The 25,455-nt window shown below is 40.0% G+C and overlaps 2 protein-coding genes and 1 long non-coding RNA gene across 3 annotated transcripts; all 3 read right to left on the bottom strand.

The window, feature by feature from the left end:
• Positions 1-2,019: 2,019 nt before the first annotated feature.
• Positions 2,020-10,761, bottom strand: LOC107766800 (uncharacterized). Its single transcript, XR_012699370.1, has 5 exons — positions 3,064-10,761; positions 2,854-2,982; positions 2,599-2,725; positions 2,398-2,501; positions 2,020-2,191 (listed from the first exon to the last, which is right to left on the bottom strand). It is a non-coding gene; the product is annotated as an uncharacterized LOC107766800 (long non-coding RNA).
• An 86-nt stretch (positions 10,762-10,847) lies between these two features.
• Positions 10,848-14,953, bottom strand: LOC107766799 (uncharacterized). The gene is made up of 5 exons (XM_016585648.2): positions 12,796-14,953; positions 12,586-12,714; positions 11,843-12,507; positions 11,581-11,772; positions 10,848-11,505 (listed from the first exon to the last, which is right to left on the bottom strand). Exons 1-3 carry the CDS (start codon positions 13,685-13,687, stop codon positions 12,125-12,127), a joined length of 1,404 nt encoding a protein of 467 aa, XP_016441134.1. The 5' UTR covers positions 13,688-14,953; the 3' UTR covers positions 10,848-11,505; positions 11,581-11,772; positions 11,843-12,124.
• Positions 14,954-15,256: 303 nt separating this feature from the next.
• Positions 15,257-16,835, bottom strand: LOC107766801 (putative protein phosphatase 2C 12). Its single transcript, XM_075231659.1, has 3 exons — positions 16,824-16,835; positions 16,075-16,246; positions 15,257-15,576 (listed from the first exon to the last, which is right to left on the bottom strand). The coding sequence occupies exons 1-3, from the start codon at positions 16,833-16,835 to the stop codon at positions 15,365-15,367; spliced, it is 396 nt and encodes a 131-aa protein (XP_075087760.1). The 3' UTR covers positions 15,257-15,364.
• Positions 16,836-25,455: the final 8,620 nt, after the last annotated feature.

Genomic DNA, 25,455 nt, shown 5'->3' with positions numbered 1-25,455 from the left:
TGGGAGGCTATCAACAGAAATAGTTTCATAACACGACGTCCACCATTGTAAATGTAGATGTCGACCTCTCCAGAACCAATTCCCTGCACTGATTATAACAACCTCTTGTCTTGATGGGAACTCGAATAGGAAACGATTGTGGTCTATGGGGGTAACTTTAAGTCCTGCACTGATTTTCCATCTGCCAAGGAACTAATTCTGAATGGTTTCTATGCTTGGGCTATTGCTGAATGGGTCGTTGAAAGTTCCAATCAAACATCTAAAGATTGGGTGTGTAACTTCTTTAAACTTCGAAGATGGTGGGATCAGAATGTCTGGCCAGCTCTCAATCTTTGCAGCTTCGAAATAGATGCTAAGTAATGGAGATGGTGGTCGTATAGGTCCATTACTGTTGTGGCTTCCTACAAATTGGAGGATTTTTTCAGCAATATCAACCTAACCACTATTATAATCTGCTTCTGGAATAATCACCGCTGATTTTCTTCTTCCTTGCCACACTTCTATTCTTATAAATCTGCCATAGATATTGTAATTCTGATAGACTCTGTGAAGATATTGTTGTTGTTTCCTCCCCTATTTTCTGTAAAGATCTCCTCTCCCCCTTGATGCTTGCTTCAAAGCGTCACATACCCATCGTAAATTATTCTCGTCGATGCTAATTTTGCTTGTGAAATGACTGCTTCTTTCGATGAGTGAATACCACCTAATCTGAGCATTCCCGATGTTGATGAGTTCAAAAGCTTTTTCCCCTGAAATGAAAAAAGTTTGTTCCCCCATAGAAAAATCCAATATTGCCTGAAGCAGGCCTTACCAGAAAAATTTTCAAAAGGAGAGAAAGAAAGGGCACATTTCCCAAACCAGCTATGATAGGTGGTAGGCAACATAAAGCTGAGACTTGAATATATTGCCATTAGAGGTATTCCAAACTAGAAGAGACAAATAGGGCGAAACAAAGGCAAATTAAAAGGCTGTACATTGATACTTATACATTAAGAGGATGAGACAATGAGAAATAGAGACTTTCTATCATCAGCTCAAAAGGTCAGAAACAAAGAACTTCGAAGAAAACTATGTTTTTGATAATATAGTTTAGTTAATTAATGATACAAGAATGAATTGAATAATATGGTGATCAACCTAAGTTTCTCCTGGTGGAGAGTACATAAAAACATGAACCTAAACAATCCTAATAGAACTTCCTAACTAGTAATGTTACAGAGGAAAATGGTTCACTCGCCTGTTATTTTTATACCCGAGGAAGATATCAGTATACAATTGATTTGATCAGAGAGTAATCAATTTTCTCTAATATGCTATTCTATACTCTCATATTACCATAAGCCCTCACACTTCTAAAAGGGAGTAACAACAACAACAATAACTCAGTATAATCCCACTAGTGAGGACTGAGGAGGTACGCGGACCTTACCCCAACCCTGGGATAGAGAGGTGGTTTCCGATAGACCCTCGGCTCCCTCCCTCCAAGAACTCCCCACCTTGCTCTTGAGGTGACTCGAACTCACAACCTCTTAGTTGAAAGTGGAGGGTGCTCACCACTAGAGCAACCCACTCTTGTCAAGAATACCATAAACTATGTTTTTGAAACATACTCCAAATGTGAACATTTTTAGACATTGGTCCAACCATGTACTAAGCAGTTCTCACTCGTCTTTTGTCCTAAAGGGAGGCAAACCAGAAACATAGATGCTTGTTTCCAAATTTCACTGAAGCAATATGCTTCTTTTTTTACAACTGAAAAGAAGGAATATTGGGTCAGTGACGCGGTACCTCCATCTTTTGAAGCGATTGTTAGTAATTGCACTTTTAGTTAACTAGTCGCTTGCACTACTATATCTTCCATATGCAAAAAGTTAAAAAAGAGGCTCAAAATATGTCATGGAGAAAGAGTGTTTAGAATGTATATAAAAAGCGAGGCACTGGCTTTCTGAAGGTCTCTTTCCTTCCATGGCTTCTTTCTTCTCTTGACAGCTAGAGCAAATGAAAGGACCGCAAATTAAATTTCTTGTTTTCTAGGAACTAGCATGTATTGAAAAGCCTTCTCCGGGTTTATCTCCGCTTGACAGACGACACATGTGGTTAACTTAAACATATTACAGACTGGATGTTCCGTGTTTAACATGCGATCATCGGGAAAAAGAAGTATCAATCCATAATTGTGCCACCATATTACCTGAAATAGATATTCTGCTTGCAATGAATGTAAGGGAATCGCGTCACAAGTTTTATAATGTGAAGTACTACTTAGCATGACACATGTCTGTCTGAAAAAGATGCATATCCTTCCTCAAATAGTTCTTCCACCATATCTGCTTCACAATAATCTTTCTCGATATTAGAAGATGAATCAGAAGTTTTTTTTGCGAAACATAGACTTACCCTGACTTTTTGGGTGGTGGGGGAGGAATTGGTTTTTCTGGGGGCTGTATGTCAATCACAATATAAGTCGTATCATCTCGAATGCCTTTTGGCTGAATGGCTTCCTGCATATTGGAAAGCAAAAGTAAAACTAGATAATAAGCAATTAAGTTGAGGAAATAACTTCATAACAACCAACTTAGACATCGATTAATGTCATACTTTTAACAATTTTAGAAGCTGCAGTATCAGCAGGCATTCCGCAACAACATTCAACAACCATTTCTGCAGACAAAGCATCCCAGACACCATCACTTGCTATTACAAGTCCTCCTCCAGCTGATGATAACTGTTGGAACAAAAATAATATTTGTATACGGTCGAAATAGATTTCGGCTTTTGTACGATTGATCGAATATTGGAGTGTGTGATAAGCATCTTATTCGAATTACCAAAAGATACGAGAGAGGTGCTCACCGTGATTTTTGGCCTCCCATCGGCCCTTTGACAAGTCACGCCATGAGCGCTCGGCATATAAGTAGGTCGAAACCAGATCACGTACCCAGCTCTTGAGACCGGGCACTGCGCCGGGCATCCAGGGAACCGCTGCATCACAAAAGGGGAATATTGGTGAGAAAATAAATGAAGGAACAAAATAATAGGAGATAACAATAGAATTACACTCACGCTTCAAGTTCCATTCCTCGGGAAAATGCATCTTTTCGGTGGGGATCAGGTCCGAAATCCTCACTCGAACGAACCGGCCCATCCAGTCTCGATCCTTATCCTCGTCTATACTCGAGAACAAAGCCTTGGTAGCTCGACGTTGGAGTTTTATTAACCCTCCTCGAAAAAGACGAGGACGGTATAATCGAACAAGATGATCGAGGGTGAAAGGCATCCCCTTGATTTTACTCACAAAATATTGGATCAAAATAACGATCCGCCAAAAGGAAGGATGTATCTGGCCTAGGGTTATTAGGTATTTACGACAAAAATCTATGATAACAGGGTCGAGGGGACCTAACGTGAAAGGGTAAGTATACACGCCTAAAAACCCTCTCACGTGAGTAGTGATGTCCTCTTCAGGAGACGGCACTACCACCTCTTTGTTCTCCCAATTACAATCCTTTTTTATCCGCTCGATGTGCTCCCAAGTTATCGAACAAATATATCTTGATACGGGCTCATATCGGCCAGGAAGCGGTGAACCTTTATCGAGTTTGAAATCAGAGGTAAGAACACACGCCGCCGGAACACACTCCTCAGGACGAGGATCCACCGGTGTTTTATCGGTGGCGGATTGGGAAGAAAAAGCTTGTTCTTTTGGGGGGACGGTTTTGGATGTCTTCACCATTTTGGATTTAAAGAAGGTCAGGAAGATTTGGTAATTTGGAAGAAAACTTTTACAAAGAGAAATCACTAATTTGTGAATAAACTCAGAGAATACGAAAAAGAAATTGGGAAATTTGGAAGACTGAAGATGTAAAAGTGATAAATGATAAAAGGAAGGGTTAGTTATAGGTTTATGCAATGGCGGTTCAGTATCAGCGGTGGCCGACCACTGTCTGACATGCATTAAATACCTTGAAAGACTAAATCGATGGGACAACTATCACATGCGTCATGGTCGAGCCCGATGTAAACGTTAGCTTATAGTCCGATCGAGCCGTTGAAAAATTATATCGTTTCTTACCACATTCTTCCTAAGAAACGAGGGGACTATCTGTATACAATCGAAATAGATTTCATCCTTCGTACAATTGATCGAGTTAGAAACATAATCGATCAAAGCGAGACTTTGAGACGGGTTCCGAAGATGGCACAAACAAGCTTCGAGTCTGAGGGGTCGATCAATGTCGAACTCGATATTGTTATCGAGCCCGAATCCAAATCGAACTATGATACAAAGTAAAGTTATGGAGCTTCTGATCCAGAGACCGACTAACATTGACCCCGAATCAATTCAAGGGTCCGAGTCAGAATCGAACTCAAGCCAAGATCGAGAGCTCGAGTCAAGACCGAAAACTCGAGTCAATATCGAGCTCATAGACAAGAACCGTTGCAATCCTACTAGAGGAAAGAATTTTGGCAGGAATTATGGAAAAACTGATTTATCATGGGTCTCCCACTATGTATTTTTAATTATATCTAAAGTAATATCCCTCTACTATAAAGGGCATGGTTATCATTTCTGTAAAGGAGAGTTTTTTGCTTACATTGTCATTCGAGCACCATATTCTCTTATAGTGAAAGGTTGTTCTTCCAAGCTTCTAAAATTGATTCCACTTGTTTAGTCCTAAAATTCATCTTCTTGGCAACCTTATCTATTTTGCATTCTTTGTAATCCCTACTTGATATTTCTATTTATCCTTACGTTTTGTATTAAGTTGCACCACGTATCCTTAGAACTACGTACAAATTCAACTCTATCCGTTTTTCGGGTAAACAGTTTGGCATCCACCGTGGGGCTAAGGATAACAGTGGTTATTTGATACGAATCTGCAAAAATTCACCGTTGTGTTTTGCGCTTGTTTTCAAAAATATCTTGGATTTCAGATTAGCAACAACTAACTACTAGTCAAATGGCCATACCAATCGACAACGAAGTCGGTCTTCAAGATGAGAACAATAATTTGACACCTAGTACCGAAAGACCACTTGTCAATGCCGTTGGATCTCGAATCAGAGCACCAATAGATATCAATTCGCATGTGGCCATTGAGGCGAACCTACATTCTGAACCCGAAAATAACATTCATGGTGACACTCGATTTGCAGCTCGAGATGCCCCTAACGTCGAGGAAAACTGCGTCAGCTTGCGTATGATTTTCGAAATGTTGCAAGCTCAATAGACAGCAATAGCTCAGTTGCAGAGCCAAACCCAGCTACAAAGCAGGCCAAAGACCAATCTGCATCGAGAAATCACCCACAGAACGGAGCCAACCATAGTGAAGTCAAATGAGCAAGAATCGAGGACTACTCCTGAAATTGCTAAATTGCTCGAGGAACTCACAAAGCGAGTCGAAGCCAACGATAAAAAGTAGAAACATATAACTCCCCCAAAAACCAATACCCAAAAAATTCCGTATGCCCGAATTTCCCAAATATAATGGAACGATCGATCCCAACGAGCACGCCACTTCTTACACATGTGCCATCAAGGGCAATGATTTAGAAGACGATAAAATCGAATCTTTGTTGTTAAAAACATTCGGAGAGACCCTCTCAAAGGGAGCAATGATTTGGTATCACAACCTACCACCAAATTTCATCGACTTATTCGCCATGTTAGTAGATTCTTTTGTGAAAGCACGTGCCTGCGCCATAAAATTCGCAACAAGGAAATCGGACCTCTTCAAGGTAAGACAAAAGGATAATGAGATGCTGAGGGAGTTCGTATCTCGTTTTCAAATGGAATGAATGGATCTGCCACCAGTCATAGACGATTGGGCTGTTCAGGCTTTCACCCAAGGTTTGAACGGACGAAGTTCGACGGCTTCATGGCGGTTAAAGCATAACCTGATCGAATACCCAGCCATCACATGGGCCGACGTGCACAATCAGTACCAATTAAAAATTAGGGTCGAAGATGATCAATTGGGGCCTAAACCCGATGTTCGAAGTGATATTAATCGAGAACAAGGTACGATCGGGGCTCGATACCGACCGTACAACGGAAACCGCAGAATCAGTGAATCGAGACATAACCCCGGGCAAAATAACAAAAGAATTAATCAAGGTCAAGGGTCCCGGGGGATGATGAACAGAACTAGGTTCGATAGGCTTGCCGGATCTAAGGAAGCGCCTCGATTATCGGAATATAACTTCAGCATTGATGCATCCGCCATCGTATCGGCTATCGAACGCATCAAAGACACTAAATGGGGTAGACCCATGCAGACCGATCCTGCCCAGAGGAATCCCAATCAAATGTGCGAATATCACGGCTCCCATGGCCACAGAACGGAAGATTGGAGGCAACTAAGAGAGGAAGTAGCCCGGTTATTCAACAAAGGGCACCTTCGAGAATTTTTAAGCGATAGGGTGAAGAACCATTTTAAAAACAGTAATTTCGGCAAGCAAAACGAACAAGAAGAACCATAGCACGTCATTCACATGATCATCGGTGGCGCCTATACCCCTCAGGGACCGGTGCTTAAATGCACTAAGACATCGATTATGAGAGAAAACGACCTCGAACTCAAGATTACACACCCATAGGAACTTTGTCCTTCAATGATGAAGATGCAGAAGGAGTCATACAACCCCATAACAATGCATTGGTAATATCCGTACTCATGAATAAAACTAAAGTTAAGCGTGTGTTGATTGATCTAGGTAGCTCGGCCAACATCATCAGATTGAAGGTCGTAGAACAACTCGGCCTGCAGGACCAGATTGTACCCGAAACGCTGGTTCTAAACGGATTCAATATGGCATGTGAAACCACCAAAGGCAAGATAATTCTACCGATAAATGTGACCGGGACCATCCAGGAAACGAAGTTCCTCGTGATCGAAGGCGGCATGAGATACAACGCCCTTTTCGGAAGGCCATGGATCCACAACATGAGAGCTGTACCTTCAACCCTACACCAGGTCTTTAAATTCCCAACATCGAGAGGAGTCAAAGCAGTGTACGGGGAACAACCAGCTGCAAGAGAAATGTTCGCCGTCAAGGAAGTGAAACCAATATCCTCGCTTTCGCTAGTAAAGGGGTCGGGTCAGAAGGGGAACGAGATACCAAATAGCAATCACAAACATCGTCTTTGACCCAACGAGATAACTGGAAGATCGAAGAAGATGATGATCAGATGATCCCCCGATCCTTTGCGGTTCCCGATGATTCTGATGCTACCAAATCAACGATTGAGGAATTGAAGCAAACCACACTAATCGAGCATTGGCCTGAACGAAAGGTATACCTAGGTTTATCTATCTGGAGCATTGGACCGTACGGCCATCAAGTCTCAAATTTTAGCACACTTCGTGGCCGATTTCACACCAACCCTCGTACCCGAAGTCGAAAAAGAACTCTTATTGAAATCGGGGACGTCATCGGGGGTATGGACCCTTTTTACGGACGAGGCTTCGAACGTGAAGGGGTCCGGGATAGACATAGTTTTAAAGCCACCCACAGGTAACACTATTAGGAAATCTATCAAAACTACCAGGTTGACTAACAACGAGGCGGAGTATGAGGCCATGATTGCAGGTCTCTAGCTAGCTAAAAGCCTGGGAGCAGAAGTCATTGAAGCCAAGTGTGACTCTTTGCTAGTGGTAAATCAAGTAAACAAAACCTTCGAAGTTCGAGAAGATAGAATGCAAAGGTATTTGGACAAAATAGATGTCAATTTACACCATTTCAAACAATGGACTTTACAACATATTCCACGAGAGCAAACAGTGAGGCTGATGCACTTGCGAATTTGGGATCATCGGTCGAGGAAGGTAAGTTGAGCTCGGGGAATGTCGTTCAAATCTCGAGATCTGTGATCGAAGATGGTCATGCCGAGATATATTCTACAAGCTTAACCTGGGATTGGAGAAATAAGTATATTGAATACTTAAAGAATGAAAAACTCCCATCAGACCCTATAGGTTCAAGGGCCCTACGAACCAAAGCTGCTCGATTCACTTTAGCTTCAGATGGAACGCTATATCGAAGGGCATACTGATTACATCCTACGTGAGGTGCACTAGGGCACTTGTGGGAATCACTCCGGTGCCTATTCATTAGTCTGAAAAATAATCAAGGTAGTGTATTATTGGATCGATATGGGCAAAGATGCAAAAGAGTTGTTCAAAAATGTGACAAATGTCAAAGGTTTGCACCAATGATCCATCAACCCGGAGAGCAACTTCACTCAGTCCTATCCCCATGGCCATTCATGAAATGGGGAATGGATATCGTCGGCCCTCTACCATCGACACCGGGTAAAGCTAAATTCATTTTATTTATGACTGACTATTTTTCTAAATTGGTTGAAGCATAGGCGTTCGAGAAAGTAAGAGAGAAATAGGTCATAGACTTTATCTGGGATCATATCGTATGTCGATTCGGGTATACCCGCCGAAATAGTGTGTGACAATGGGAAACAATTTGTCGGCAGCAAAGTGATGAAATTCTTCAAAGACCACAAAATAATAAGGATATTATCAACACCGTATCACCCCAGTAGGAACGAACAAACTGAATCAACGAACAAAACTATCATTCAAAACCTAAAGAAGAGGCTGAACTACGCTAAAGGAAAATAGAGAGAAATCCTACCCGAAGTCCTTTGGGCATATCGAACAATATCAAAATCTAGTACGGGGGCAACTCCGTTCTTATTAGTATATGGCTCCGAAGCCTTGATACTAATCGAAGTCGGCGAAACCAGTGCCAGATCTCGGTATTCGATAGAAGAATCAAATAACGAGGCTATGAACAGTAGCCTCGAATTATCAGACGAAAAACGAGAAGCTGCTCTCGTCCAATTGGCCGCCCAAAAGCAACGAATAGAAAGATACTATAATCGAAGAACCAAGCTTCGCCATTTTAAACTCGGGAACTTAGTGCTAAGGAAAGTCACCCTCAATACCCGAAATCCAAACAAAGGAAAACTAGAATCGAACTGGGAAGGACCATATAAGGTACTCGAAAACGTCGAAAAGGGATCATACAAGCTAGACATTATAAACGTCAAACAACTATCAAGCAATTGGAATGTGTCGCATCTAAAACGATACTACTGATAAGGTACGACCCTCCCATATTCGTTTACATTTCAAAACTAACCCTTACAGAAGTCCGATCAAGAGCTAAGATGGTTCCTTCAATACAAAGCCATAGGTCTGAAAGCACGCGTTGCACTCTTTTTCCCTTAGACCGGTTTTATCCCAAATAGGTTTTTCGGCAAGGGTTTTAATGAGGCAACCAATGATCGTGTTGTACTTGGAAATAATTCGACAGTATCTGAGGCCTCTTTACAATCGACCTCGAATACTGGAGGGCATTAACCCTCAAATATATCAAGTTCTGATGCAAGAAGGTTATTTCGCAACAACGGGGTTCCAATAGGAAAAGTTGTAAGAGCCAAATGGTCAACACAAACCATGCTCATGTAGTTGGCCCGAGACCTGACGCAAAATATGAATGCATGTATAATGACTTGCAAAGAAAGTTCTCCTCTTTACCGATATCTTATATCCAAGAAATATTCCTCTATTTTGAGATTTATTATGCAAACAAAATTAAGATAAATCTCCGAGTCCGAGTAAGCACTCGCTTGACTCTTACGCCTACGGGCTACATTATTTCGAGTTCGAATCATTCACTCGACTACTAAGCCTACGGGCTACTTTTATTTTGAGTCCGAGCAAGCACTCACTCGACTCTTATGCCTACGGGCTACATTATTTCGAGTTTGAATCATTCACTTGACAACTAAGCCTACGGCCTACTTTTATTTCGAGTCCGAGCAAGCACTCATTCGACCATTATGCCTATGGGCTACATTATTTTGAGTTCAAATCATTCACTCGACTACTAAGCCTACAACCTACGTTTATTTCGAGTCCGAGCAAGCACTCACTCGACCATTACGCCTACGGGCTACATTATTTCGAGTTTGAATCATTCACTCGACTACTAAGCCTACGTGTTACTTTTATTTCGAGTCCGAGCAAGAACTCACTCGACCATTACGCCTACAAGCTACATTATTTCGAGTTATCATTCACTCGACTACTAAGCCTACGGGCTACTTTTATTTCGAGTCTGAGCAAGCACTCACTCAACCATTATGCCTACGGGCTACATTATTTCGAGTTCGAATCATTCACTCGACTACTAAGCCTACAGGCTACTTGTATTTCGAGTCCGAGCAAGCACTCACTCGACCATTACGCCTACGGGCTACATTATTTTGAGTTCGAATCATTCACTTGACTACTAAGCCTACGAGATACTTTTATTTCGAGTTCGAGCAAGCACTCACTCGACCATTACGCCTATGGGTTGCATTATTTTGAGTTCGAATCATTCACTCGACTGCTAAGCCTACGGGCCACTCTTATTTCGAGTTCGAGCAAGCACTCACTAGACCATTACGCCTATAGGCCGTATTACTTCGAGTTTGAAACATTCACCCGACTACTAAGCCTACGGGCCACTTTTATTTCGAGTTCGATCAAGCACTCACTCGACCATTACGCCTACGAGCTATATTTCCTCGAGCTCAAATCACTGACTCAACTAATAAGCCTAAGGGCTACATCACTTCAAGTTTGAGTAAGCCAGTGTTCGGACAATCACTCAACTCGACCACTAAGTATATGAGCTACCTTATACCAAAGTTTGAGTAAGCGCTCTCTCGGTATAGAGGCTACGAAGTCCAAATTTGATTAAATTGCTTAAGTCCTTGTGAAAATATTCATAAGGTGTGAATAAAATCTTCACAAGACAGGAAACAAAACAGAAGCTAGTCGGCAAAAAAGGGATATTTTTATATAAAATTATTTACATGATTGATTACAACGTAAAAATTAAGGACTAAGCTTCCTGGTTATCCCCAGGAGAGGTCTCTTCTCTATCGGGCTCCCCCCATTCTCGGATCTACTCTTACTCCCATCGTCATCATCATTGTCATCATCATCGTCATCGGAAATCAAGGTTTCAGCATCAGCTTCGAGTTCTTTGGACCTTTTTATCTCTTCAGCGAGGTCAAAACCTCGAGCATGGATCTCCTCGACGGTCTCCCTCTGAGATCGGAACTTAGCAAGTTCAGCAGCCCAATGTGCTCGAGTATCGGCGGTCTTGGCTGCCTCTCTTGCTTGGACCTGGGCAACTTCAGCATCGGCCCGATAGACGGCCATGAGTGCATCCACATCGACCTTTGCCTTTTTGGCGTTAGATTCGGCCCTGGAAAGTACAGAGGCCAACCGAGCCTCGAGCTCCTCTATTCTTCTTGCTTGAACCGAGCTTTTCTCCTTTATTTTTTGAAGTTGGTTTTCGGCCGATGATAATTGGGCTCGAGCAATTTCTTTATCTGCAGTAAAGCGGTCCATTCCTTCTTTCCACTTCAAAGACTGCTATTATCACATCGACTTCTTCACGAAGTTTTCCGATCATCTCGATTTTCTGCTGCAGCAGTGAGACCGAAACATTAGCCATCGTTCCGGTATTAAGCCCATAGGCTTTTAAAAGCATTATTACCTGCTCGGATAGATCGATCTGATCTTGGTGAGCCCTGGCCAAATCAGCTTGGAGGTCTTTTATTTCCTCTCCCCTTTGGCCCAAAAGGAGTTTTAAGGAGTTCCTCTCTTTCGTAACCCGTTGAAGCTCGGCCACGTATCAACGCAGCATGGTTCGGGATCGAGAACACGATTCTCGATGAACTGCCGCGGCCTACAAAGAAAGAAGAAACGAAGTCAGAAAAAGCAAACTTAAAGGTAACGCCATATGATTTAAGGCCTACCTGATTCAAAGCTTGCTGCACTCCGTGAAAAAGATCCGATGCGTTACTTGTACCGGCAGTGTCTTCGACACCGATAAATAGGTCACGAAAAGGATCCTCTCCATAATGAGGCCTATCTAATTCGAGGGCCCCCAAATCTTGGGCTTCCTTAATTGCACCTGCGGAAAAAGCAGGGAAGGTGGGCGAGCCTTCGATTTCTACTGCCCCAAATGAGTCATATGGGGAATTCTCTTCTGTTCGAAAAGATTCGGGAAGAGTCCCTTCAGACATATCCCCCACCCATCAGCTTCGATGAGAAATATCTTTGATCTCCAGTAGCTCGGGGACTCTGCCCGAATCTCTCTCCGATATATCCTCAGTTCGAGGCAGAGCCTTGTGAACCACCATCGATACAACTGCCTGTGGAACGTCGATAGTCTTCTTTGTTCGGGCCGCCAGTGCAGACCCATCGTTCTCTTCTTCTTCTTCATCCCTCAGATGCAGAACTGATTCTACGGTCAAAAGAGTGGCATTCTTGTTCGGCTTACGAGCCGTCCTCTTCTTCGGTTTTTGATCTTCAAGGACGGGGGCTTTTTTCCTCTTATTATCTTTCACCGGCTTTGGGACAGAGGCCGAAGCCTCTTCTTCGACGGATGAGGGCCTCAATTCCACATCTTTGCCCACACCTGCATACGAAAAATTTTATTGGAGTGTGTGATAAGCATCTTATTCGAATTACCAAAAGATACGAGAGAGGTGCTCACCGTGATTTTTGGCCTCCCATCGGCCCTTTGACAAGTCACGCCATGAGCGCTCGGCATATAAGTAGGTCGAAACTAGATCACGTACCCAGCTCTTGAGACCGGGCACTGCGCCGGGCATCCAGGGAACCGCTGTATCACAAAAGGGGAATATTGGTGAGAAAATAAATGAAGGAACAAAATAATAGGAGATAACAATAGAATTACACTCACGCTTCAAGTTCCATTCCTCGGGAAAATGCATCTTTTTGGTGGGGATCAGGTCCGAAATCCTCACTCGAACGAACTGGCCCATCCAGTCTCGATCCTTATCCTCGTCTATACTCGAGAACAAAGCCTTGGTAGCTCGACGTTGGAGTTTTATTAACCCTCCTCGAAAAAGACGAGGACGGTATAATCGAACAAGATGATCGAGGGTGAAAGGCATCCCCTTGATTTTACTCACAAAATATCGGATCAAAATAACGATCCGCCAAAAGGAAGGATGTATCTGGCCTATGGTTATTAGGTATTTACGACAAAAATCTATGATAACAGGGTCGAGGGGACCTAATGTGAAAGGGTAAGTATACACCCTTAAAAACCCTTTCACGTGAGTAGTAATATCCTCTTCGGGAGACGACACTACCACCTCTTTGTTCTCCCAGTTACAATCTTTTTTTATCCGCTCGATGTGCTCCCGAGTTATCGAACAAATATATCTCGATACGGGCTCACATCGGCCAGGAACCGGTGAACCTTTATCGAGTTTGAAATCAGAGGTAAGAACACACGCCGCCGGAGCACACTCCTCAGGACGAGGATCCACCGGTGTTTTATCGGTGGCGGATTGGGAAGAAAAAGCTTTTTCTTTTGGGGGGACGGTTTTGGATGTCTTCACCATTTTGGATTTAAAGAAGGTGAGGAAGATTTGGTAATTTGGAAGAAAACTTTTACAAAGAGAAATCACTAATTTGTGAATAAACTCAGAGAATATGAAAAAGAAATTGGGAAATTTGGAAGACTGAAGATGTAAAAGTGATAAATGATAAAAGGAAGGGTTAGTTATAGGTTTATGCAATGGCGGTTCAGTATCAACGGTGGCCGACCACTGTCTGACATGCATTAAATACCTTGAAAGACTAAATCGATGAGACAACTATCACGTGCGTCATGGTCGAGCCCGATGTAAGCGTTAGCTTATAATCCGATCGAGCCGTTGAAAAATCATATCGTTTCTTACCACATTCTTCCTAAGAAACGAGGGGACTATCTGTAAACAATCGAAATAGATTTCGTCCTTCGTACAATTGATCGAGTTCGAAAGATAATCGATCGAAGGAGACTTCGAGACGGGTCCCGAAGATGGCACAAACAAGCTTCGAGTCCGAGGGGCCGATCAATGTCGAGCTCGATATTATTTTCAAGTCCGAATCCAAATCGAACTATGATACAAAGTAAAGTTATCGAGCTTGTGATCTAGAGACCGACCAACATTGACCCCGAATCAATTCAAGGGTCCGAGTCAGAATCAAGCTCAAGTCAAGATCGAGAGCTTGAGTCAAGACCGAAAACTCGAGTCAATATCGAGCTCATAGACAAGACCGTTGCAATCCCACTAAAGGAAAGAATCTTGGTAGGAATTGTGGAAAAGATGATTTATCATGGGTCTCCCACTATGTATTTTTAATTATATCTAAAGTAAGATCTACTATAAAGGGCATGGTTATCATTTCTGTAAGGGAGAGTTTTTTGCTTACATTGTAATTCGAGCACCATATTCTCCTATAGTGAAAAGTTGTTCTTCCAAGCTTCTAAAATTGATTCCACTTGTTTAGTGCTAAAATTCATCTTCTTGGCAACCTTATCTATTTTGCATTCTTTGTAATCCCTACTTGATATTTCTATTTATCCTTACCTTTTGTATTAAGTTGCACCACGTATCCTTAGAACTACGTACAAATTCAAGTCTATCTGTTTTTCGGATAAACAATATTAAAAGAAAGCTTGTGTTGCATTGAAACATTGAAAAATTCAGAGCCATTTAGAGGCTTTCATTCAAAGAAAAGAATTTCTTCACAATATTAGGAGATTTCAGAGGCTCTGGGAAGCCAGTAAGTCATTCTTTTAATTAAATATGTTTACAAATATTACCTAAAATTTTACTTTGATTCAGCAATCATGCAATCATTAGATGAACAATTCCAGCTCCCTCTTCTCTCACTGTGAGTAATTGAAAATGAAAAGCATGACTAGACTATCACTCTAATGAAAAGCATGACATGACTAGACCCAATTTATGTGTCATATTAATTTTTTTTCTATCCTAAAAAAAAATAATATTATATTTCCTTATTTAGAAACAATTTAATTTTGAATTTTCCCTTTTACCTTTAATGACATAATTTATAACCACATAAATTTCTATGACTTGTTTTACACCACAAACATTAAAAATCTTTTTTTCTTCTTAAACTCCACTGTCATAAATTGGGGCGGATGGATGGAGTATAACTTCAATACAGAGGTTCAAAAAGATTTAGGGATAAATTGGATTTAGGAACTAGTATCCTTCCTAGCAACATCTGCACCTGTCATGACTAGATGGAATGCCTTTATTATTATTGCATTTCGTCCAATAGGAATTAAAAGCTAAGGATTGCCAAAATCAATAAGTCAAGGAAAAGAGTAGAGGAATCATGACAAGACTCCACCTCAACATGAAAGCAGAATCAACAAGGAGCCACAAGATTTCTAACTTTCACTTGATTTAGAGTAAAAGTTCAAGCTTAAAATTGTACTTTCATCTTATAAAGTTTGATGTTGCCATAACTATAAAATAGCGGGTGAGAAGTGGAACCTCCCTAACTGAATGCCTGAAGTTCCCAAGCTGCATATCAATTGTTGCAGATACACAAAACATATGAACATAGGTAGTGGAATCACCAACCGATGCAACTGTTACAACCCATCCTTCAATTATGACAAATGTGACTGTTGTCCCAGAAGTTTGTGCTGCAAGATTAACACAAATATATGTAAGAATATTACAGTATGCTAGACAAGATTCCACTACCTATGAAACATGAAGATTGTACCAATAAAAGTGCGACTAAATGAAAGAAAGAAGTGTCATAAGCTATCAAACAGCTGAATGAAGGCGTATATAACATGCTTCGGAGCATTATGAATGCATAGAAAACAGATGCCAAAGAAACAGAACAAGTACACAATGCCCGACCTAATCATTGAACTATACAATGTACTCTATCGTTAAATCATATACATTATCGAGGAAATTTTGTTAGGACTTTTGACGGCATACTAATATTAGCTTCCTTTGATGGGACAATGTTCCATGTTAACAAAGTTCAAGCAATTTTGCAACACAACAAGGACATCAAAATTGCTATTGCACTCTGGATAGTGCAGTTATTGACCCATTTTTCTACATTTCCAATTGCCATATCATGTTTGAAGATAAGAACATAGAAACATAGAAACTACAAATACCTCTTTCTTGAAAATCTTTATCTGTTTTGACAAATCCTGCAACCAAAGCCCTGGGCAATGCTGCAACCCATTCATCTCTGTTAAGCTCTGGGGGAATAACACTCAAGACATTCTGCAAGAGATTCTCTTTAGCATATATAACGGCAGCTGTCCCATTGGGCCCATCAAATAACTGCAAAAGATGTGAAAACACCACTTACATCAGCAATTACATAAGCAAGAAAAAGGGTAAGTGGGAATGTGGATTCAACAGTTTGTCATGAAAGTAATTTCCAGATTAAACATACAAAGTTTTCTGAAGAGTTGGTCAAATAAAAATTGTTTCTCTAATACTCACAAAAGTGTTCCTCAAATGATTTAACCAAACGCAAACGATGTCTTCTTATCTCCTCTCATCGCATAAAGAATATAAGCAAAAAGGTTGTTACACTGACATCAACAGCCAAAGAAGTCACTCTATCCTTGCCGATAATCCAAAAATAAAAATAAAATACACAGAAACAACAGAAAAAAGAGAAAAAGGACTTCTCCCTCTTGAGGTGACTAGTTTTCTCTAGCTTATCCATCAAAGAAGAGAAAGTAAAAGAAAATTAAAGGGAAAATACATTAGATGCACCAATTACTTGTCCGGAAAAATAAGTTTCCACTTAACCTTTACGGACGTCATAATAACTCCCTATCCTTGTCCAAAGTGAATTTAATAGCACCCTAAAAATACATCACCAAGCTTGTAGAGGGTTGTGTTCTACACGCTTCGCCATGTGTCAATTTATAATTTTTTTAGTTTTTCAATTATTTTTCGTTTTCTAATTCTTTTTTAGTCCCATCCCACGTGTCGCTGTCTTTTTTGAATATATGGTGGTCTCTGGCGGAGCTATCACCATTTTCGTCTCCAAACCCAACTTAAAGACTATTTTACCACTTAAAGACCACCAAACCCAACTTTAAAAAATTCAATAACATAATAGATTTCAATTATCTTAACATTTTCTTCTTGCAGAAGCTTTATGAGCAATTAAGATAAATAATTTCCGTCATGATCCTTCAAGCTCCATTGTGTAAATGAAAGAATTAGTTATACCGGAATCACAAATACCCAAATGAAGGGCCCGAATTAGAAGTAGTTTAATGAGCAACGACGACCTAGATCAGTTCAATTGAGGATATAAGCTAGCTAGGATAGAGAGAAAGGGCATAACATAATTCAGATAAATTTCTCTTTCTTCCTTCTCGATTCATCTGAACCTCGTGTTCCCTTCTCTCTTCTTCTTCTAAATTCTGATCCAACCCTCTCTTTTCTGTAGGTTTCCAGTCCCATGAAAAGTTACTAGTTTCTATTTCCTTTTTAGTAGAATTAGTTTGTAATTCAATTATTAATTTTCCATTTATATAAATAGAAAATCATCCCAAAATAATTGTTCTTCAATTAGTTTATTAAAATTCTTAACTCGATAATCAGAACTTGAAAATTGGTATCAGAGCCTCGATTCTGCGACCACAATATTGAGCAATGGCAGAGGGTACTAGATTGAAACTTATGGATGACAGGCTAGCTAAGCATGATGAAATATTAGAGGGCTTAACTAATGGACAACAAGCTCTGGGTGAAACTCAACTGGGTATTCAAGGAACACTGGAGCTGATACTCGAACGACTGGATAACATGGAGAGAAGGCTTGATCGAGAACAGGAGGCAGGTCGAGGTGATGAGATCTTACCCATGCCAGAAATGAGAAAAATCAGACCACAAGATGGAAACTTCCGAGTTTCGAAGGTTAGGATCCAAATGTATGGATTAGAAAATATGAAAGGTATTTTAATTTGTATAGAGTACCTGATAATCAAAAGGTGGAAGGAGCTGCACTTTATTTGAATAGTGGTGCTGAGATTTGTATAACTCCTTAGTATTGAGTAAATGAGTAATTACTTGGGATGAATTTAAACTTAAAATATGCAATAGATTTGGGGATGTAGCGATGGACGATATAGTGGAGGAGTTTAACAAGCTCTCGCAATTGGGAAGTATGGATGAGTTTTCGAGTAGGTTCGAAGATTTGAAAGCTCAAATGATAATCAGAAATCCTGCTCTAAATGAAGACCACTTCCTATCGAGTTTTGTTGGTGCTCTCAAGGAGGAAATCAGATTCTCTGTTAAACTGTTTAAGCCATGAACTCTTAGCTTTGCTATTCAACAAGCAAGGATACAAGAGAAAGTCATTGAGGCAGCCCAGAAGAAGCAGAAACAGTTGTACAAGAGCAGTGCAATTTCTGGCAGTTTAGGAGTAACTAGAAATGCAGCAGCAACCAGTTTCAAGCCAACTACCTTCAAACTCAGTCCTGAAGTGTATGAATATAGGAAGAATGATAACTAATGCTCTAAATATGGCCCTGGGCATGAATGCAAAACCAAGCAACTCTAGTGCATAATAGGTGAAAGTGAATCAACATCCTTAGAGTTAGCATCTGAACATGAGTTTATTGAAGGTGATATCGAGGCTAATGTTTTATACATCAATGCCACATAGGGGGAGGGGGAGATAATTTGTGTGGTATCTAATTTTCGCGTGTACTGACTACAGAAGGACCTGGTTCTTCTAAGTGTTCCTTAACCTACTATTGCTAAAATAGTAAATGCGAAAAGTAAAGAACACAAGTATTTTTACGTGAAAAATACCCAACTCAAAAGGTAAAAAAATTACGACCTACTACTCAGTAGGATTTTTCCCCAATACTTCACTAAATCAATGAGCCAAAACAGCATTTACAAAACTTTTTATAAACCTAAGGATTAACTCTAATCCCGTTGTGGCAACCAGCCTCTAAATGTTACGACAACTTCAAGTTAACTCTAACTTGAATACCCAGAGTACCTATTACAATTGCCTCTAGATAAAGCTGAAAGGTACAAATTGACAACCACCTACTACAATTGAACTAGAATAAAAGACAGCCACTTGGAACTGGTTCTTCTATCTGGTTCATGTAGCTTCAGGTTCGCACACTTGAATTACAAGAATTATTTGTAAAATGCCTTGCTATTTTGTCTCAACTCATGTTTAACTTCTGCTTTTGTGCGTAACCGTAAAATGAGAACATCTTGCAATATATAGAGTTAGTAGAATGGGAAATAACTAGAGTTCTAATGCTACTCTTCCTTGGTGGAAGAGTTCTAGTTATCCTCAACTTCTAACTCCTCCCTTATCTTGGATAGTGTTCTCTTTGAGTAAGGAGTCCTTCTCCTTATCAATTATGCAACCTTTTTGATCAGGAGATATCAGATATAATAAGTTAAGCTTATCTCCTTCACGTGCATTCCTCATGCTCAAATCTGCCAGTGTTTGTGTACACAGGAGATGGACATGGTTCATGCCTGAGCTTCCTTTGTCAATCTTCAAAATAAAACTTCACTTGGGCCAATAAATTTCCCCTTTTTGATGATGACAAACTCTGTGCTTTTCATAAGCTTAGGCCCTGTTTTGACTCAGCTCAACATCAACACAATGTTAGAACATTTTACCTTTTTATCACTTATCATCAAGGACCAAGTTCATTAGGTTATAAACATCACTTTTCAAAGTATAAGCACAACCTTTTTCCCCCTTTGGCATCATCGAAAAGTTGCATAAATATGGAAGATAACCATATTTTAAAAAATTACTCATGGCCACTGGGGCTACTTCAAATGGAATCATGGATTAATCATCATATATCAATCTAAGGATATTAGCCATCTAAGAAATAGAAACAAACATTTAGAGCAAAAAACAATGAATTTAAGTGATTGATAAGATCCTACCACAAAATATAAGAAGAAATAAAAATATTTGATAATGAGCAAAAGAAGCAAAAAATCCCAAACTGGGTGACTGGTTGATCTACACTAGGCTAGGAGGCTTAAGGTTAGGAAGGACCAGGTTCTTGGTTTTTGGCTTGGAGTAGTTGCAGCATATCCTAAAGAATGACATCATTCTTCTCTTTTTCCTTTGCCAGCTCAATTCTGAGAGCATTTCTCTTAGTCTCCACTTCTGCCAACCTCTTCTTTAGCCTATTAATCTCAGCATCCTTAGCCCCACTTTCTTGCACCAAGGCTCACACTTTGCATTCACTGGTACCTTTTTGGATGAACCAGGTTCTTTAGGAGTGGTTTGGACTTCATAGTCACAAGCAGTCAGAGTATTTCCCCCAAAATAATCCTTGTTTGTACCAACCTCTCATTTCCTGATGGGTAACTTTAAGTGCACAAGTACAACCGTGAGAAGTATGCCATAGGGTATGTCATGAGTCTTGGTACCATTTAGAACCCTGTCAAGAAGCTAGATTATAAACCTAGGCCAGTTGATTTGCCTCCCACTATCCAAACATTCCATAAGGTCCAGGTCCATGAATGTGGCAATGTGCCTCCTTTACTGCCTAGGCAACACATATTTGTTTACAAATTCGAACAACACTTTGTGGGGTGGCTTCATCTCACTTTTGTAAATAGTATCGGGCTCAAGTTCCTTTTCATTGTCACCAAATTTCCTAGTAATGGCAAGGGCAGTAGGGAGATTCTCTAGACTTGGTCTATCTCATCAATTTCAACAGCCTCAACAGGCTCACTCACCTTCTTCTTTCCCTTAGCAACAACTTTTCTTTTACTTTCTTCGAAGGCTTTCTCCAGTTCAGCCTCACTTAGCTTCTTCTGACTTATTGTGGCTCTTCCTCTTGTGGGAGGAATTTTAACATGGATAGAAGAGGCAGTCTTCCTTTTCATGTTTGCCCTAGCAGTGCCAGGGGTGTTAGCTCCTGAACTTCTTTTCTTCTTTGGATTGTAACTTGCAGTCATCCTTTTCAGTAGGTCTGCGAGAGTTTCCTGTTCAGATGGAACAGGTTCATCTATATTTTTCCCAAGCTGAACCAGCCCCTCAGTAGCTTCTCCAGACCTACTTCCCCTAGTTTTTCTCACACCCTCCTCTATTGTAGCACATTCCTCACCCCAAACAACCATTGCACCTGATTCTTTAGTTAGACTAATAGGAATGGGTGAAGAACCAACCACTCATTTTCCCTTTCCCCTCACAGTACTCCGAGCACCCTCACTCTCTTTTTCTTTTCCTTTTTTATTTTTACTACCAACCCTTCCAGACTCAGTAGTTTTAACACCTGCCATAGATCCTACCAGCACAAACATATTCTACAAATTCTTAGCAACCTCAGAAATAGTTTCAGGAGTAACTTTAGGGCCAGATGATACCTATTCAGTCTAAGAAGAAACCGTTTATTCCCCCTCAGTAGAAGATTTAAATGAGTCTTCAGATTTTTAAGGTTCCTGGACCTGGCTATCCTTCAATTATTTATCTAATTTCTTAGATAATGCGCTCCCAGCCACAGTCTTGTGAGCAAGCATCTTAGTTCTTCCTTTCTTAGACATAGGTATGGTTGAATGTGTGATAGATGGTGTGGGTGTGATTTCCTTGGGTGGGGATGAAGGCTTTTCAAAAGGGTTTGTCATTTCTGAGTTTGGGAGCTTTAAAAAACGAGTTTGTGTGATAGTAGAAGAGGGGAGAAGTTTGAGAGAATTTGGACGACTTGAAAGTTTAGAAGTGGAGAAATAAATTACTCCTAATCAATATAAAGTGGAGGAGTTCACTTGACTAACAATAGCTTTTGCATAAGTCTAATCAAACTGCAAGTCAGTTTGAAAAGACGTTCAAGACTATCCCTAGAATCAAGGCACTTAATGCGGTTAGGACTCCTCTTGAACGGAACTGGTTTATTTGTAACAGATAAGTGCAAAAAGGATTTTGGATTAGATGGGACTCTTCTTTCAATCATGATCCAAATATAGTTATTTCAAATTATGTTGAGTGTAGAATATATACCAAGTAATCTTGATGAACCAGGTTCTTCACTAAAAAATCTCTTGTGTAAGTCTAAATTTTCCAAGAAAATAGAGATAATATCATTAGAGATTAATGAGTCATTTTAGCACATGGCACAAGAGTATACTATTGAAAGTATGAGACTGAGCAAAATCTAATCTAACTATATATAAAATTTACAGATTTTCTAACCAAATTGTTTTTCCATCAAATTCTTTTTTCATTTTTTTTTTCTAATATCGAGTTAGAACTGGTTCCTTTTAGGTGATCTTAATCATCCCTAATTTTAACTTGTTCCTTTCAAAGTGATCTCTACTTAGAGCTTTTGTAAAGATGTCAGCTATTTGCTTGTCAGTAGCACAAAATTCCACAGTGATCAAACCTTTTTCATAGTTGTCCCTCAAAAAGTGATGCCTAACATCTATGTGCTTAGTTCTTTTGTGATGAACCGGGTTCTTGGTCATACTAATTGCACTAGTGTTATCACAAAAGATGGGGATACAACCAACATCAATTCCAAAGTCCATTAATTGCTGTTTGATCCACAACAATTGAGCACAACATGAAGCAACAACAACATACTCAGCTTCAGTAGTAGATAAGGCCACAGAATTTTGCTTTTTGGTGGCCCAAGACATAAGACATGAGCCAAGAAAGTGTGCCATACCTGAGGTGCTCTTTCTATCCACAAGAAAAGCTATATAATCAGCACCAGCATATCCCACTAGATTGAAATTACTACCTTTTGAAAACCATCGACACAAGTCAGTGGTGCCTTTTAGGTATCTCAAAATCTTCTTGACAACAGTCAAATGAGACTCCTTTGGATTCACTTGAAATCTTGCACAAAGGCCTACACTAAAAATAATATCAGGTCTGCTAGCAGTGAGATACAATAATGAGTCAATCATTCCCCTATACAACTTCTGATCAACAGATGAACCAAGTTCATCTATATCCAACTTTGTAGTTGTTGCAATAAGAGTGTCAATTTCTTTGGAATCTTCCATTCTAAACCTTTTAAGCAACTCTTTTACATACTTCTGCTAATGGATCATAGTTCCATTTGAATTTTATTTAATTTGTAAGCCTAAAAAGAAATCTAGCTCACCCATCATGCTCATTTCAAATTTACTCCCCATTAGTTTAGCAAATTCTTTACTTAACTTATTAGTAGTTGCTCCAAAGATTATATCATCAACATATATCTGAACTACCAAGAGATCTTTACCTTTTTCTTTCAAGAACAAAGTATTGTCAATTTTACCTCTCTTATAGTCATGCTCAAGCAAAAACTTTGATAATCTTTCATACCATGCTCTTGGCACTTGCTTGAGCCCATAAAGTGCGTTGTCAAGCTTGTACATATGATCAGGACATTCCTTGATTTCAAAGCCCGGAGGTTGCTTGACAAACACTTCTTCTTTTAGATAGCCATTGAGGAAGGCACTCTTGATATCCATATGGTGAAGAGTGAATTCCATGTAAGCAGCAAAAGCTATGAGGAGTCTTATTTCTTCCAACCTTGCAATTGGAGCAAAGGTTTCATCATAGTTTATGCCCCCCTCTTGGCTATATCCTTGAACCACCAATCTTGCCTTGTTCCTTGTAACTGTTCCATCTTCATCAAGTTTGTTTTTGAAGACCCATTTTGTGCCAATTACTGATCTGTCCTTGGTTCTTGGTACCAGATGCCAAACTTGACTCCTTTCAAATTTGTTGAGTTCATCTTGCATTGCATTTACCCAGTCTGCATCCTGCAAAGCCTCAACAATATTTTTAGGTTTAATAAGAGATAAGAAAGTATCAAAAACACAAAGATTCTTTAATGAAGATCTGATTTTGATTCCAGAGGCTGGATCAGTAATTATGTTCTCAATGGGATGAGAACTCTGATACTTGTAAGATTTCACAACCAGCTGGTTTCCCCTTGATGTTCCTTCAATGTTTTGTTGCTGAGGAACAGGTTCATGGACAGGTTCCCTTGAGGTTTGAGTATCATTTCCTCTTTGTTCTATTCCCTCTGTCATGTTGCCCTGAGTGGAAGGATCAGTTCCTTCCTCTAGTGCAGCTTCAGTCTGGGCTACGATTTCATTTGAGTTTCTTACCAGCATAATTGCTTCTTCATCATGTTCCCGTCTCTCAGAAAGAATGTTAATTTCATCAAAAACCACATGAACATTTTCTTCTACACACATAGTTCTTTTGTTATAGACCTTATAAGCTTTACTATATGAAGAATATCCCAAGAATACTCCCTCATCACTTCTGGGATCAAACTTACCTAGGGAGTCTTTACCATTATTGTGCACAAAGCTCTTGCATCCAAATGCCCTAAGATGGGATATGTTTGGTTTTTTCCCTTTAAGTAACTCATGGGGAGTCTTCTCTACAAGAGGTCTAGTCATACACCTATTTATGATATAGCATGCAGTGTTTACAACTTCTACCCAGAAGCTGTGGGGCAGTTTACTAAAAAGAAGCACAGTCCTAGCCATATCTTCAAGTGTCCTATTCTTTCTTTCAATTACTTTATTTTGTTGTGGAGTCCTAGGAGCAGAGAAATTATGATCTATGCCATGCTCATCACAAAATTCAGCAAATTTAGCATTCTCAAATTCAGTGACATGATCAGACCTAATTGATGCAAGTTGATTGCCTAGTTGTTTCTGAGTTTTTCTAACAAAATAGGTAAACATGTCAAATTTTTCATCTTTAGATATTAAAAACAATGTCCAAGTAAACCTAGAATAATCATCAACAAGCACCATCACATATCTTTTGCCACATCTGCTTAATGTTCTCATTGGACCACAAAGATCCATATGGACCAGTTCCATCGTCCTGGTGGTGCTTATCATTTTCTTGTATTTAAAAGAGGATCTTACCTGCTTTCCTCTTGCATAAGCCTCACAAACTTTATCTTCCTTGAACTTGATGTTAGAGACTAATTTGTTGAGTTGACTCAGACTTGCATGTCCAAGTCTCTTGTGCCAAAGGAGGGGATCATTGTCCAACACACTTAAGCAAGTGAGTTCATTTTCTAAAAGTGTGGATAGATCTACAATATATATATTGTTCACTCTTTTTACCTGCAAAACAATCTTGTCAGTGGTAAGATTAATCACAAAATATTTGGTAGAGGTGAATGCTACCAAGTTACCTCTATCACACAATTGTGATACACTTATTAGACTGTACTTTAGTCCATCTATGAAGTAGACATTCTCAATAGAGTGAGAATCAGTCTTACCTACCTTTCCAATCCCATTGATCTCACCTTTCTTCCCATTTCCAAAGGAGACATTACCTCCTTTGAGGTCCTCAAGTGAAAGGAACTGGTTCTTGCTTCATGTCATATGCTTTGAGCAACCACTATCCATGTATCATATTTGGCTGCTCCCCTTTACTTGGACCTGTAAAAGGAAATCAGAGGTTAGTCTTAGGAACCCAAACTAGTTTGGGTCCCTTTCTATAGTCAAAAGGATGAATCAAATTCTTTTTAGCCCAACTTGGTAGC

This window comes from Nicotiana tabacum, chromosome 15 (genome assembly GCF_000715075.1).
Source record: "Nicotiana tabacum cultivar K326 chromosome 15, ASM71507v2, whole genome shotgun sequence".
Classification (NCBI taxonomy): domain Eukaryota; kingdom Viridiplantae; phylum Streptophyta; class Magnoliopsida; order Solanales; family Solanaceae; genus Nicotiana; species Nicotiana tabacum.
This window is presented reverse-complemented; position numbering and strand designations above follow the sequence as displayed.